At 55.1% G+C, this 15,096-nt stretch overlaps 1 protein-coding gene across 1 annotated transcript; it reads right to left on the reverse strand.

The window, feature by feature from the left end:
• Positions 1-1,054: 1,054 nt before the first annotated feature.
• On the reverse strand, positions 1,055-5,145 carry LOC133362101 (charged multivesicular body protein 2a-like). Its single transcript, XM_061581064.1, has 5 exons — positions 4,978-5,145; positions 4,195-4,374; positions 2,662-2,798; positions 1,869-1,930; positions 1,055-1,164 (listed from the first exon to the last, which is right to left on the reverse strand). The coding sequence occupies exons 1-5, from the start codon at positions 5,143-5,145 to the stop codon at positions 1,055-1,057; spliced, it is 657 nt and encodes a 218-aa protein (XP_061437048.1).
• Positions 5,146-15,096: the final 9,951 nt, after the last annotated feature.

Consider the following 15,096-nt stretch of genomic DNA (forward strand, 5'->3'; position numbering starts at 1 on the left):
CTCCAACGACAGCGCAGCATCATCCTCGAGTGACATTTGGTTCCGCGCTGATCTCCATCACAGCCGAGAATCAGAACATTGCCTCGACCGTCACGTGATCACCCCAACGTCGCAGAGAGAGCGGGAAAGTGCCGCCCTCTTCTCAGTGTGGCTCAGAGAGGTCACGTGTTGAAGAGGGGACCTCAAGAGGTAGCTTTGCGACATCTGCTCCTGTGGTTCTGTGGGGGTGGGCGGGGTTGGCGATCTCCAACCGGGCAGGATTCCTCCCCCCCCCCCCCCCCCCACGAGGATACAGACGGCGACAAACGGAGACAAGAACGCGCTCCGATTAAGGTGCGAACGGGCCGTGTTAGTGAAATGGCAGAAGCCTAAAAACGTACAAACTGCAGCAAGTATCCGGAACAGCAAATATCAACGGCCAAGTGTCCCAAGCATGAACGTCAAACAACAAAAGCCACTTCCAGAGCGAGGCAGGCTTCAGTGTGCGGCGACTTGACCGAGCACATCGCGTGCGTCAACGGGGAGTGCTGGAGGTCAGCGGCTCAGCGGCGGACCCAAGTTTCACTCGCGACCGTGGCCAACATCAGCGGCAGATGTTATCGGTCCTGGGCCTCCCCTAGGTCGACTCGGCCTTAAAACGAGTTACCTGGTGCGTGGCCGGGCGTGCAGATCGTCACGCCAGCCCCCCCCCCCCCCCCCCCATAGCTGCCCCCGTACCATCCTGGACAGGCGCTTGCCAACAGCACAGCCAGTTAACGACTACGGGGGGTTGGTGGGGGGTTGGTGGGGGGGGAGTCGCTGCACACCACCCCACAACGCCGGTGACACAGGTTCAATTCAGACCATGGCCGCCACCGTTACACTGATTAGCATCCGAACCTGGCATGGATCACAACCCCCCTCAACCCGCCCCACCCACCCCACCCACCCCCACCCACCCCGCCCCCCCACCCACCCCCACCCACCCCACCCCCCCACCCACCACCCAACCCGCCCCCCCCTACCCACCCACCACCCAACCCGCCAGCCCCCCACCCCCCACCCCCCCGCCCCCCTAATCACACTGCAGGTCGTTGAGTCGCACGTCGAGGTCGGCAGCGGCCATATTGCCTGCGGCCATCTTGTCTGCGGACACGCTGAGCGAGCCGCCCGTGGCTGGCAGAGCTGCGGGGGGGTGGGGGGTGGAGGGGGTGGGTGGGGGGGAGACACACGGAGAGAAAACAGCGACGGTCAAGCGCACGCACACGGAACACCGCCACTCGCACAAAGACAAAGGTCCCCGTGCAGCCTTCACTAATTGGAGGGGCGAGTGCCGTCAGCGAGCGGCACCTACGAAGGCTGCCGGCGCCGTGGCGCACGAGGGGGGGGGCGGGTGGCCAGCACCACGCCCGGCCGCCTTTGTCTCTCCCCCAGTGCTAGCGATGTTCACTACACACCGCACCGGGTACTCGTTTGAGGCCGAGTCGACCTAGGGGAGGGCCCAGGACCGGCTGGGTGGGTGGCTGGGTGGGTGGCTGGGTGGGTGGCTGGGTGGGTGGGTGGGTGGCTGGGTGGGTGGCTGGGTGGCTGGGTGGGTGGCTGGGTGGCTGGGTGAGTGGGTGGCTGGGTGGGTGGCTGGGTGGGTGGCTGGGTGGCTGGGTGAGTGGGTGGCTGGGTGGGTGGCTGGGTGGGTGGCTGAGTGGGTGGCTGGGTGGGTGGCTGGGTGGGTGGGTGGCTGGGTGGGTGGGTGGCTGGGTGGGTGGGTGGCTGGGTGGGTGGCTGGGTGGGTGGCTGGGTGGGTGGCTGAGTGGGTGGGTGGCTGGGTGGGTGGGTGGCTGGGTGGGTGGCTGGGTGGGTGGCTGGGTGAGTCGCGAAATGAAGAAACTCACTCGAGAGTTTGTCCGTGAGGCCGAGTCCCAGCTCGTCCAGCACCTGGCTCACGATGGCATCACTGCATGCACACGCACACAGACACACACACACACAGACACACACACACAGACAACGTACACACACACACAGACACACGCACAGACACACGCACAGACACACACACGTACACACAAAGATAAAGATCCCCCGTGTAACCTTAACAGACTGTTGGGGCAAGTGCTGTTAGCGAGCACCTATGAAGGCCGGAACGGTACACGAGGGGGTGGGTGGCCAGCACCACGCCCGACCGCCTTTGTCTCCCCAGTGGCGATGTTTACACACCGCACCAGGTACTCATTTAAGGCTGAGTCGACCTAGGTGAGGCCCAGGAACGGTTCAGATAATCGTCAACGGTGGTGGCCGTGAGGTGTACAGTCTGGAAAGTACCCACATGGCAAATTTCCAGTGTGTTGCATGTCGGGAAGTACGCTAAACATTTTGAACAGACACACACATACACACAACTTTGCCTTTGATAATTGTTTTTTACCCTTCTATCTGGCAACAAAACTGACACCTTTTTACAAGGAGTCATGTTTGCATAGACCACAATACCTGCAGTCATAATGCAAACAAAAAACATAACTCTGATAATGTATGCACTGTCCTTGAAGTTGATTGGTTCACACCCGAGACAGCTTTCCTTAGAGCCTAGTCTCACATGGTGTTGGACCAGATGACGCCAAAAGGCGCACAACTCAAAGACAATGCACCGTCAGAGTATGAGAGCTCGCGACTCCCCCCCATCACCTCTCCTCCTCCTCCTCGTCGCCCTCATCGCCCACGGCGTCGTCGATGGCGTCGTTCATCACCTCCTCCTTCACGTCCGTGATCTCCGACTGCTCCTCAAACTCCATCATGATCTTGTGGACCTGCGGAAGCGTGAACTGGGCGGTGTGCGACACGCGCGCCGGCGGAGACGAGTCATCGGTCGTGTAGTGTATAGTGTAGTATAGTGTAGTGTATAGTGTAGTGTATAGTGTAGTGTATAGTAGTGTAGTGTATAGTGTAGTGTATAGTGTAGTGTATAGTAGTGTATAGTGTAGTGTATAGTAGTGTAGTGTATAGTGTAGTGTATAGTAGTGTGGTGTATAGTGTAGTGTATAGTAGTGTAGTGTATAGTGTAGTGTATAGTAGTGTATAGTAGTGTAGTGTATAGTGTAGTGTATAGTAGTGTAGTGTATAGTGTAGTGTAGTGCCTCCATAGAGCCCAGTGTGTTCACTTACCGACCATTCCCCTGTTAACGACGGGCTGTTGTCGATGGAGTAAATATTAATGCATCAATTAACCCCGTTTCTTTTAACACGATGTGTTTATAATGTTGTTAGTATCTTTATGAATTAATATGTTCATTGTTTAAATGTTATAAAGAACTTCTTTTGAAGGGTAACTTTCGATGCCATCGGAACAAATTAAGCCTTTTCGCTTAACCACCAGTTTCACGGAACCAATCACCAACGTGAAGAGGGATTTCACTCTAACAATTATAACCCAAGTTCAATAATCAAACATAAATAACCATCTTCTTGGTTCTTTCGGTAAAGTCACGTAGAATGGGAATAATAAAATCATAAAAATAAAACATAATTAACTACAATTTTCACGACGTTTCGGCCACAACGCAAGCAGCTGTCCTCAGGTGAAGACCAGGTCTGTCAGAAAGACAGCGTCTAAATGAAACACCACCAGGCTTGGAAGCGTATATTTAAGCTGCTGGGTTGGAGGGGGAAGAGCGCCTTGACAAAGGAATTTACATATCAAGAGGAAAATAGCATATTTAAGATACAATGTTGAAGAATGGCAGTCGAAGAAGCGTCGATGACATTTTTTAAGTTTTGAAATCCCATCGACGATACTCGTGCCATTTTTGAGTTGCTCCTGTTTGTGTAACGTATCGCTGACCAAATTCTTTTCCGGAAGTACATTCTCAGAGCCAACGAAACGCCCGGAAAATCGCGGTGGTGTTGACGGTGGTCACCCATTAAATTACCAACCAGGCCCAAAAACCCTGCTTAGCTTCCAGACAGCCAATGAGGTGCGGGCGCATGCCGCAGTGATTTGCTCGCAGGCGTAGAGTCGGCATTTCTTCTTCAACGCATGTATTGTTTCTGCTTCCATTGTCCACACTTTGAGTTGTTCCGTGTTACTTTGGTGATCCGGGTGATCACATGCGCAAAATTCTCGTCTCTGGAGTTGGTAAGACAAAGGCGATCAAGCGCGACTCTAGCGCTCACCAAGCTCCGTGCGCGTGCGTGCGAGGCAGCGGGGCCCAGCACACCTACCTGCTGGTTCATGGCGGCCATGGCCCTGGTGACGCCCTTCATGGCCTGGGCCATCGCGCCGTTGGACTTGAGCGTGTGCATCTTGAAGGACACGGCCTGGATGTTGGCTCGCATCACGATGAACTTTTTGATGTGGCGACGCGTGCGCACCAGGTCCTTGGCCATGATCTTGACGGCGTCCTGCCGAGGGCGAGGGTCAGGGCGGTGGGCTCAGGGCGATGGGGTCAACAGAGCGATAAGAAACGCGACAAGGGAGATGGACACGGGCGACAGAGACGGAGAGAGGGCGAAAGACACAGGTAGGAATAACGAGACACACAGAAACAGCGAGACAGAGAGATCCACACACGAAGAAAGTAGGACACTGAGACCAAGCCACGGAGAGACAAACACAAAAACAGAAAGATCCACACACGAAGGGCACAAGACACACGACAGAGAGACAGAGCTGAGACAAAAATAGAGACACAGAGAGATATGGGGAAAGAGGCACGTACAGAGAGAGAGAGTGTGTCTGTCACATGGAGATGGGCACATTCCATTCTCAAATTCAAAGTTGCCGACCCTTACCCGCCTCCTCCTCCACCCTGCAACGTGTCCCACCCATCACCCTGCACACGTGTCCCACCCATCACCCTGCACACGTGTCCCACCCATCACCCTGCACACGTGTCCCACCCATCACCACCTCCCACTAATCCCGACTCCACCCACAGCGCTTTCCTCCCCACTGCCACGTAGCTTAGCGAGGGCCCATCAAACTATATACCCGTGCTCCCTCACCATGTGGCCGGCTTTGGCCATCTTCTTGATCTCAGCGACGATCTTCTTCTCCTGCGTCTGCAGCGTCTGTCTCTCGCGCTCCAGGTCTCTCATGGCGCGCGCGAGGGCTCGCTGGTTCCGCCGCACCATCTGCTCCGGAGTCTTTCTCTTTCCACACAGGCAGTCCATGGCTGGCTGCGACTCTGCAGAAACAACGACGACGCCACAAGGCGCAGTTCAACAACGACGACGACCACGTGGTGGTGACGCGCGCCTGTCACCCGACAGCGCTGTGACGAGCGCGGGGCTTGGCCTGGTCGCACACATGTCCAAGCGACGAGTCTCGTCGCTTGGACGCCGAGGTGCCGTGCCTGCACGGCCAGGAGAGGGCGCTAGAGCGAGCGTGGACTCCTGACAGTGTCCGTGTGTGTGAGTGTCCGTGTGAGTGTCCGTGTGAGTGTCTGTGAGTGTCTGTGTGAGTGTCCGTGTGTGTGTCTGTGTGTGTCTGTGTGAGTGTCTGTGTGAGTGTCCGTGTGTGTGGCGTAGATCGGTGACCCCCCCCTCGCACCACTCCCAAATGCAAACGCTCGTGACGGTGTGCAGGGCGTGGGTTCGAATCCCGATCCTGACGCCCGTAGAGTTGGAGTTTGTCAGCTCTCCCCACCACCACCACCCCCCACCACCCCCACCACCACCCCCACCACAACCCCCCCCACCACCACCCCCCCCCCACAACCCTCACCACAACCCTCACCACCCCCCCCACCACCACCCCCACCACAACCCACACCACCCCCACCACAACCCTCACCACAACCCCCACCACCCCCACCACCACAACCCCCACCACAATCCTCACCACAACCCCCACCACCCCCACCCCACCACCCACCAGAGGTGGGACAAAGTCATTGTTATGCAAGTCCAAGTCGAGTCTGAAGTCATCAAATTCATGACTCGAGTCTGACTCGAGTCCAAGTCACATGACTCGAGTCCACGCCTCTGCCACCCACCCCCCACCACCCCCCCCCCACCACCCCCCCCCACCCCCACCACCACCCCCCCACCACCACCCCCACCACAACCCCCACCCCCCACCACCACCCCCACCACAACCCCCCCACCACCCCCCCCACCCCCACCACCACCCCCCTACCACCACCCCCACCACAACCCCCACCACAACCCTCACCACAACCCCCACCCCCCACCACCACCCCCACCACAACCCCCCCACCACAACCCCCACCACCACCACCCCCGCGTCAAGATGACAACAACAACAAGCAGCAACGTTTAGACAAACATAAACCACAACAAGTCGTCTTGTGAACCATATAAGCGCGTAACGACGACTGCTTCATCACTCAAAGCTGCTCTAGAGGAGTTGTACACCCCGAGCTGTCGCTGCTGTTCAGTGGCCTCAAATACAACGTGTCGCTCCGGGTGATCGCTACAAAGTGTGACCTGTCTTCTTGGTTCTTTCGGTAAAGTCACGTAGAAGGGAAGCAATAAAATAATAAAAATAAAACATCGTAAAATAATTCTCACGACGTTTCGGCCACAACGCAAGCAGCCGTCCTCAGGTGAAGACCAGGTCTGTCGGGGAGACACCTGAGGACGGCTGCTTGCGTTGTGGCCGAAACGTCGTGAGAATTATTTTACGATGTTTTATTTTTATTATTTTATTATTTCCCTTCTACGTGACTTTACCGAAAGAACCAAGAAGATGAATCCCTGCAGTCACGAAAGCTTTAAATCAAAGTATGACCTGTGTTTTGATTTAGTGCGCTGATCTTAAAGGTGCATTGAGAAATTATAATTCTGCGACTGATGCTCCTGCTGCTGCTGTTGTAGTGGAGAGACTCGTGCAGCAGCAGCAGCTGTGGCTGCAGGGTTCTGCTGGTACGTGTTGTTTATGAAGTTTATTGTGAAAACTCCGTCACAGTTCCTATGATCACTGTTTCATTGCTTTCATGGCTTTATTTTGGTGATTTAGAAAAGTGTATTGGTTTAGCCATGTTTGTGTTGTTGTAGTACAGAGTTAGACTGATGGCCTTAATCTAAGTTGTCTTGTGCTTGTTGTTGTTGTTGTTTTTGACCTCACCTCACCACTCATCCCACCACTCATCTCGTCACTCACCTCACCACTTACCTCACCACTCATCCCACCACTCATCCCACCACTCACCTCGTCACCCACCAGTCATCACTCTCCTCATCACTCATCCCACCACTCACCTCACCACTCATCCCACCACTCACCTCACCACTCATCCCACCACTCACCTCGTCACCCACCAGTCACCTCACCACTCACTCCTCACTCATCTCACCACTCGCCACTCATCCCACCGCTCACCACTCATCCCACCACTTATCCCACCACTCACCTCGTCACCCACCAGTCATCACTCTCCTCACCACTCATCCCACCACTCACCACTCATCTCGTCACCCACCACTCATCCCACCACTCACCACTCACCTCGTCACTTCTCGCTGCTTCGACATTTTTAAAACTCCTAGGTGACGTCATCACACACAAGCGTTGCCCCGCTCTCCCTCAGCGACACCGTCTCACCAGGGCGCATCCATCTCAGCTCCTCCCCCCCCATCGCGTTCACTCGCTCTGCAGCTCAGAGCCGGCGTCTTCATTCAGAGCGGAGGAATCCGATGAGCGGTGAAGCGCTTCTTCACAGACGTCCAAGTGCACAGAACGAGATGAGTGCAAAACATGGACGTGGCCAGCAAGCAAGCAAGCCACTGACAATATATGAATATAATAAAGTATGTAAGGACACATTGCACAGGTACAGCACATTGCAGCACTCCCCTGCAAAGAAGACTGGGCGTAGCTCTTCAATACAGATCGTGTATCCAGCAAGTGAATCATTGACCAGCCGTGTTGACACGACGGCTGAGCTCCCAGCGGGGGGGGGCGGGGGGCGGGGTCTCGCGACTGCCGCGCGCTCAAGAGTTTCGTTGTGACAGCCACTGGGGGGTGCGGGGTGGAGGGGGCGTCATCGCGACTTGTGGAACTTTCACGGTGACTCAGCAGAAGAAGCGCAGTCGTCACGGGGCTTGGAGCGGACAGGGCGTGGAGCAGAACGCCCAAGGGTCGAAATCCACCGGCGTTTCGCTTGCGCTCTGAAGTTCGACGTTTCGCGAGCGATCCCAACAAGACGAGACTCCCGTCGAGGAGGCGATTTGGCCGAGTTGTGTTTGACCAAACTTCACCATTCTGGTGTCGTGATGATGATGGTGGTGGAGGTGATGGTGGTGGAGGTGATGGTGGTGGAGGTGATGGCTTTGGATGGATGAAGACGGCGATTCGCGTGGACGTTTGAAGCGAGAAGCGAGGTAATTCTAGATTATTAGATTAATAAAATAATAAAAATAACTCGATTTTTGTTATTTTCATTTAATATTTATTATTTTATTATTCTATTTTATTATTCTATTTTATTATTCTATTTTTTATTTAAAAAATGTTATTCTATTTTCTTATTACAATTTGTTTTATTTTCACCTACAGAACCAAAGAGTAGAGAAGCGAGGTGCAAACTAATTTTGTCTGGTGTTGATACTGGGCCACACCGAGGATAATGTTGAAGTTTCAAGTCGTTAAACACCAAAGGTGAGGATGGTTGTTGCGTTGTTGTTGTTGTTGTTGCTGTGTACACTCCACAACCGTCGTCGTCGTTGTTGTTGTTGTGATGCACAACAGCGATCGTTCTCGTCGGCAGCGTTCCACTGTCACTTGTCGACGATGTTCGGGCTGCGTGAATAGTGCGGGAGGGTCACAAGACATCCGGACCGAGCCTGTACGACCAAACGCAGCTTTTGCGAATCTTTCACGGAATCGACTTTGGACGACCGAGAGCCTCGCGCGAGATACTTGGCCAAATCCCAGCCGCGGCGCGTGCAAGGCCACGCGGAAGTGACATTCAGAAGTAGTTCCATGACATCCATTCCCCCGGCCCTTTTGCCATTCCCACACAACGCGACAGAGACGAAAATCAGCCCCCCTCCAGCCCCCGTGTTATAGCCTCAGCAGGCTGTCGGGGCAAGTGCCGTCAGCGAGAAGCGGCGCCTACAGAGGCCGGCACGACGCACGTGGGACAGGGTGGCCGGCACCACGCCCGGCCACCTTTGTCTCCCCAGCGGCCATGTCGAGGAACTCTTTTGAGGCTGAGCCGACGCAGGACCGGACCGGTGACGTGGCGCCTACCCCACTCATCCCCCCCCCTCCCCCCGCCCCCCCCACCCGCCCCCACCCGCCCCCCACCCGCCCAACTACCCGCCCCCCACCCGCCCCCACCCGCCCCCTACCCGCCCACCTACCCGCCCCCCACCCGCCCCCTACCCGCCCACCTACCCGCCCCCTCCACCCCCCCCACCCGCCCCCTACCCGCGCACCCACCGTCATCCAGCAGTGGATGGACCAAGGGGGCTGTAGGTTAGCGATGTATATATTATATATACACACAGAGCTGTGTATATATATTATATATAAACACAGAGCTGTGTATATATTATATATAAACACAGAGCTGTATATATATTATATATAAACACAGAGCTGTGTATATATATAATATATAAACACCAGAGCTGTATATATATTATATATAATATATAAACACAGAGCTGTGTAAAGCCGAGGCAGCACGGACCCCCCACCCACCATCTCACAAATGCCGTGAAAACAAGCGAAGCGAATATTTCAAATGGCCACCTCGGGGAGGCAGTGAAATACTGCGGCGGGCCACGCAAGTTGACACCTTGAGAAGGAAGAAGAGCGGAGCGGTGCGTCAAGGGCGGGGGCCGGGGGAGAGGAGGGACATGCAGTCCCTTGCCCTTGCTGAGGAAGGTGTCTGCCATGGGAGCGTGGAATTTACACCGGTCATTCACTCATCGCACTCGTTCACTCACTCGCAACTCGTTCACTCACCATCCGCACCTCGTTCACTCACTCATCCGCCCACTCGTTCACTCACTCATCCGCCCACTCGTTCCACTCACTCATCCGCCCACTCGTTCACTTCACTCATCCGCCCACTCGTTCACATCACTCATCCGCCCACTCGTTCACTCACTCATCCGCCCACTCGTTCACTCACTCATCCGCCCACTCGTTCACTCACTCATCCGCCCACTCGTTCACTCACTCATCCGCCCACTCGTTCACTCACTCATCCGCCCACTCGTTCACTCACTCATCCGCCCACTCGTTCACTCACTCATCCGCCCACTCGTTCACTCACTCATCCGCCCACTCGTTCACTCACTCATCCGCCCACTCGTTCGTTTACTCATCCGCCCACTCGTTCGTTTACTCATCCGCCCACTCGTTCGTTTACTCATCCGCCCACTCGTTCGTTTACTCATCCGCCCACTCGTTCGTTTACTCATCCACCCACTCGTTCGTTTACTCATCCGCCCACTCGTTCGTTTACTCATCCGCCCCACTCGTTCGTTTACTCTCCGCCCACTCGTTCGTTACTCATCCGCCCACTCGTTCGTTTAACTCATCGCCACTCGTTCGGTTACTCATCCATCCCACTCGTTCGTTTACCTCATCCGCCCACTCGTTCGTTTACTCATCCGCCCACTCGTTCGTTTACTCATCCACCCACTCGTTCGTTTACTCATCCACCCACTCGTTCGTTCACTCATCCACCCACTCGTTCACTCACTCATCCACCCACTCGTTCACTCACTCATCCACCCACTCGTTCGCTCACTCATCCACCCACTCGTTCACTCACTCATCCACCCACTCGTTCACTCACTCATCCACCCACTCGTTCACAGTCACTCATCCACCCACTCGTTCACTCACTCATCCACCACTCGTTCACATCACTCATCCACCCACTCGTTCACTCACTCATCCACCCACTCGTTCACCTCACTCATCCACCCACTCGTTCACTCACTCATCCACCAGCACTCGTTCACTCACTCATCCACCCACTCGTTCACTCACTCATCCACCCACATCGTTCACATCACTCATCCACCCACCTCGTTCACATCACATCATCCACCCACTCGTTCACGTCACTCATCCACCCACTTCGTTCACTCACTCATCCACCCACTCGTTCACGTCACTCATCCACCCACTCGTTCACTTCACCTCATCCACCCACTCGTCCTCACTCACTCATCCACCCACTCGTTCACTCACTCATCCACCCACTCGTTCACTCACTCATCCACCCACTCGTTCACTCACTCATCCACCCACTCGTTCACTCACTCATCACCCACTCGTTCACTCACTCATCCACCCACTCGTTCACTCACTCATCCACCACTCGTTCACCACTCATCCACCCACTCGTTCACTCACTCATCCCCCCTCGTTCACTCACTCATCCACCCACTCGTTCACTCACTCATCCACCCACTCGTTCACTCACTCATCCACCCATCGTTCACTCCTCATCCACCCTCGTTCACTCACTCATCCACCCACTCGTTCACTCACTCATCCACCCACTCGTTCACCACTCATCCACCCACTCGTTCACTCACTCATCCACCCACTCGTTCACTCACTCATCATCCACCCACTCGTTCACTCACTCATCCACCCACTCGTTCACTCACTCATCCACCCACTCGTTCACTCACTCATCCACCCACTCGTTCACTCACTCATCCACCCACTCGTTCACTCACTCATCCACCCACTCGTTCACTCACTCATCCCCCCCACTTCGTTCACTCACTCATCCACCCACTCGTTCACTCACTCATCCACCCACTCGTTCACTCACTCATCCACCCACTCGTTCACTCACTCATCCCCACTCGTTCCCTCCTCATCACCCCCTCGTTTCACTCACTCATCCACCCACTCGTTTCACTCACTCATCCCCCACTCGTTCACTCACTCATCCACCCACTCGTTCACTCACTCATCCACCCACTCGTTCACTCACTCCACCACTCGTTCACTCACTCATCCACCCACCTCGTTCACTCACTCATCCACCCACTCGTTCACTCACTCATCCACCCACTCGTTCACTCACTCATCCACCCACTCGTTCACTCACTCATCCACCCACTCGTTCACTCACTCATCCACCCACTCGTTCACTCACTCATCCACCCCCGTTCACCTCACTCATCCACCCACTCGTTCACTCACTCATCCACCCACTCGTTCACTCACTCATCCACCCACTCGTTCACTCACTCATCCACCCACTCGTTCACTCACTCATCCACCCACTCGTTCACTCACTCATCCACCCACTCGTTCACTCACTCATCCACCCTCGTTCACTCACTCATCCCCCACTCGTTCACTCACTCATCCACCCACTCGTTCACTCACTCATCCACCACTCGTTCACTCACTCATCCACCCACTCGTTCACTCACTCATCCACCCACTCGTTCACTCACTCATCCACCCACTCGTTCACCATCACTCATCCACCCACTCGTTCACTCACTCATCCACCCACTCGTTCACTCACTCATCCACCCACTCGTTCACCTCACTCATCCACCCACTCGTTCACTCACTCATCCACCCACTCGTTCACTCACTCATCCACCCACTCGTTCACTCACTCATCCACCCACTCGTTCACTCACTCATCCACCCACTCGTTCACTCACTCATCCACCCACTCGTTCACTCACTCATCCACCCACTCGTTCACTCACTCATCCACCCACTCGTTCACTCACTCATCCACCCACTCGTTCACTCACTCATCCACCCACTCGTTCACTCACTCATCCACCCACTCGTTCACTCACTCATCCACCCACTCGTTCACTCACTCATCCACCCACTCGTTCACTCACTCATCCACCCACTCGTTCACTCACTCATCCACCCACTCGTTCACTCACTCATCCACCCACTCGTTCACTCACTCATCCACCCACTCGTTCACTCACTCATCCACCCACTCGTTCACTCACTCATCCACCCACTCGTTCACTCACTCATCCACCCACTCGTTCACTCACTCATCCACCCACTCGTTCACTCACTCATCCACCCACTCGTTCACTCACTCATCCACCCACTCGTTCACTCACTCATCCACCCCCACTCGTTCACTCACTCATCCACCCACTCGTTCACTCACTCATCCACCCACTCGTTCACTCACTCATCCACCCACTCGTTCACTCACTCATCCACCCACTCGTTCACTCACTCATCCACCCACTCGTTCACTCACTCATCCACCCACTCGTTCACTCACTCATCCACCCACTCGTTCACTCACTCATCACCCACTCGTTCACTCACTCATCCACCCACTCGTTCACTCACTCATCCACCCACTCGTTCACTCACTCATCCACCCACTCGTTCACCACTCATCCACCCACTCGTTCACTCACTCATCCACCCACTCGTTCACTCACTCATCCACCCCCGTTCACTCACTCATCCACCCACTCGTTCACTCACTCATCCACCCACTCGTTCACTCACTCATCCACCTCGTTCACTCACTCATCCACCCACTCGTTCACTCACTCATCCCCCACTCGTTCACTCACTCATCCACCCACTCGTTCACTCACTCATCCACCCACTCGTTCACTCACTCATCACCACCCACTCGTTCACTCACTCATCCACCCACTCGTTCACTCACTCATCCACCCACTCGTTCACTCACTCATCCACCCACTCGTTCACTCACTCATCCACCCACTCGTTCACTCACTCATCCACCCACTCGTTCACTCACTCATCCACCCACTCGTTCACTCACTCATCCACCCACTCGTTCACTCACTCATCCACCCACTCGTTCACTCACTCATCCACCCACTCGTTCACTCACTCATCCACCCACTCGTTCACTCACTCATCCACCCACTCGTTCACTCACTCATCCACCCACTCGTTCACTCACTCATCCACCCACTCGTTCACTCACTCATCCACCCACTCGTTCACTCACTCATCCACCCACTCGTTCACTCACTCATCCACCCACTCGTTCACTCACTCATCCACCCACTCGTTCACTCACTCATCCACCCACTCGTTCACTCACTCATCCACCCACTCGTTCACTCACTCATCCACCCACTCGTCGTCACTCACTCATCCACCCACTCGTTCACTCACTCATCCACCCACTCGTTCACTCACTCATCCACCCACTCGTTCACTCACTCATCCACCCACTCGTTCACTCACTCACCACCCACTCGTTCACTCACTCATCCACCCACTCGTTCACTCACTCATCCACCCACTCGTTCACTCACTCATCCACCCACTCGTTCACTCACTCATCCACCCACTCGTTCACTCACTCATCACCACCCACTCGTTCACTCACTCATCCACCCACTCGTTCACTCACTCATCCACCCCTCGTTCACTCACTCATCCACCCACTCGTTCACTCACTCATCCACCCACTCGTTCACTCACTCATCCCCCACTCGTTCACTCACTCATCCACCCACTCGTTCACTCACTCATCCACCCACTCGTTCACTCACTCATCCACCCACTCGTTCACTCACTCATCCACCCACTCGTTCACTCACTCATCCACCCACTCGTTCACTCACTCATCCACCCACTCGTTCACTCACTCATCCACCCTCGTTCACTCACTCATCCACCCACTCGTTCACTCACTCATCCACCCACTCGTTCATATCACTCATCCACCCACTCGTTCACTCACTCATCCACCCACTCGTCACTCATCATCCCCCTCGTCACTCACTCATCCACCCACTCGTCACTCACTCATCCACCCACTCGCTCACTCACTCATCCACCCCTCGCTCACTCACTCATCCACCCACTCGCCACTCACTCATCCACCCACTCGCTCGCTCACTCATCCACCCACTCGTCGCTCACTCATCCACCCACTCGCTCACTCACTCATCCACCCACTCGCTCACTCACTCATCCACCCACTCGCTCACTCATCCACCCACTCGCTCGCTCACTCAGCCACTCGTTCACCCACTCACTCACCCACTCGTCACTCACTCATCCACCCACTCGCTCACTCACTCATCCACCCACTCGTTCACTCACTCATCCACCCACTCGCTCACTCACTCATCCACCCACTCGTCACTCACTCATCCACCCACTCGCTC

Source organism: Lethenteron reissneri, unplaced genomic scaffold (assembly GCF_015708825.2).
Source record: "Lethenteron reissneri isolate LAM-NWPU_2019-01 unplaced genomic scaffold, ASM1570882v1 scaffold_1371, whole genome shotgun sequence".
Taxonomy (NCBI): domain Eukaryota; kingdom Metazoa; phylum Chordata; class Hyperoartia; order Petromyzontiformes; family Petromyzontidae; genus Lethenteron; species Lethenteron reissneri.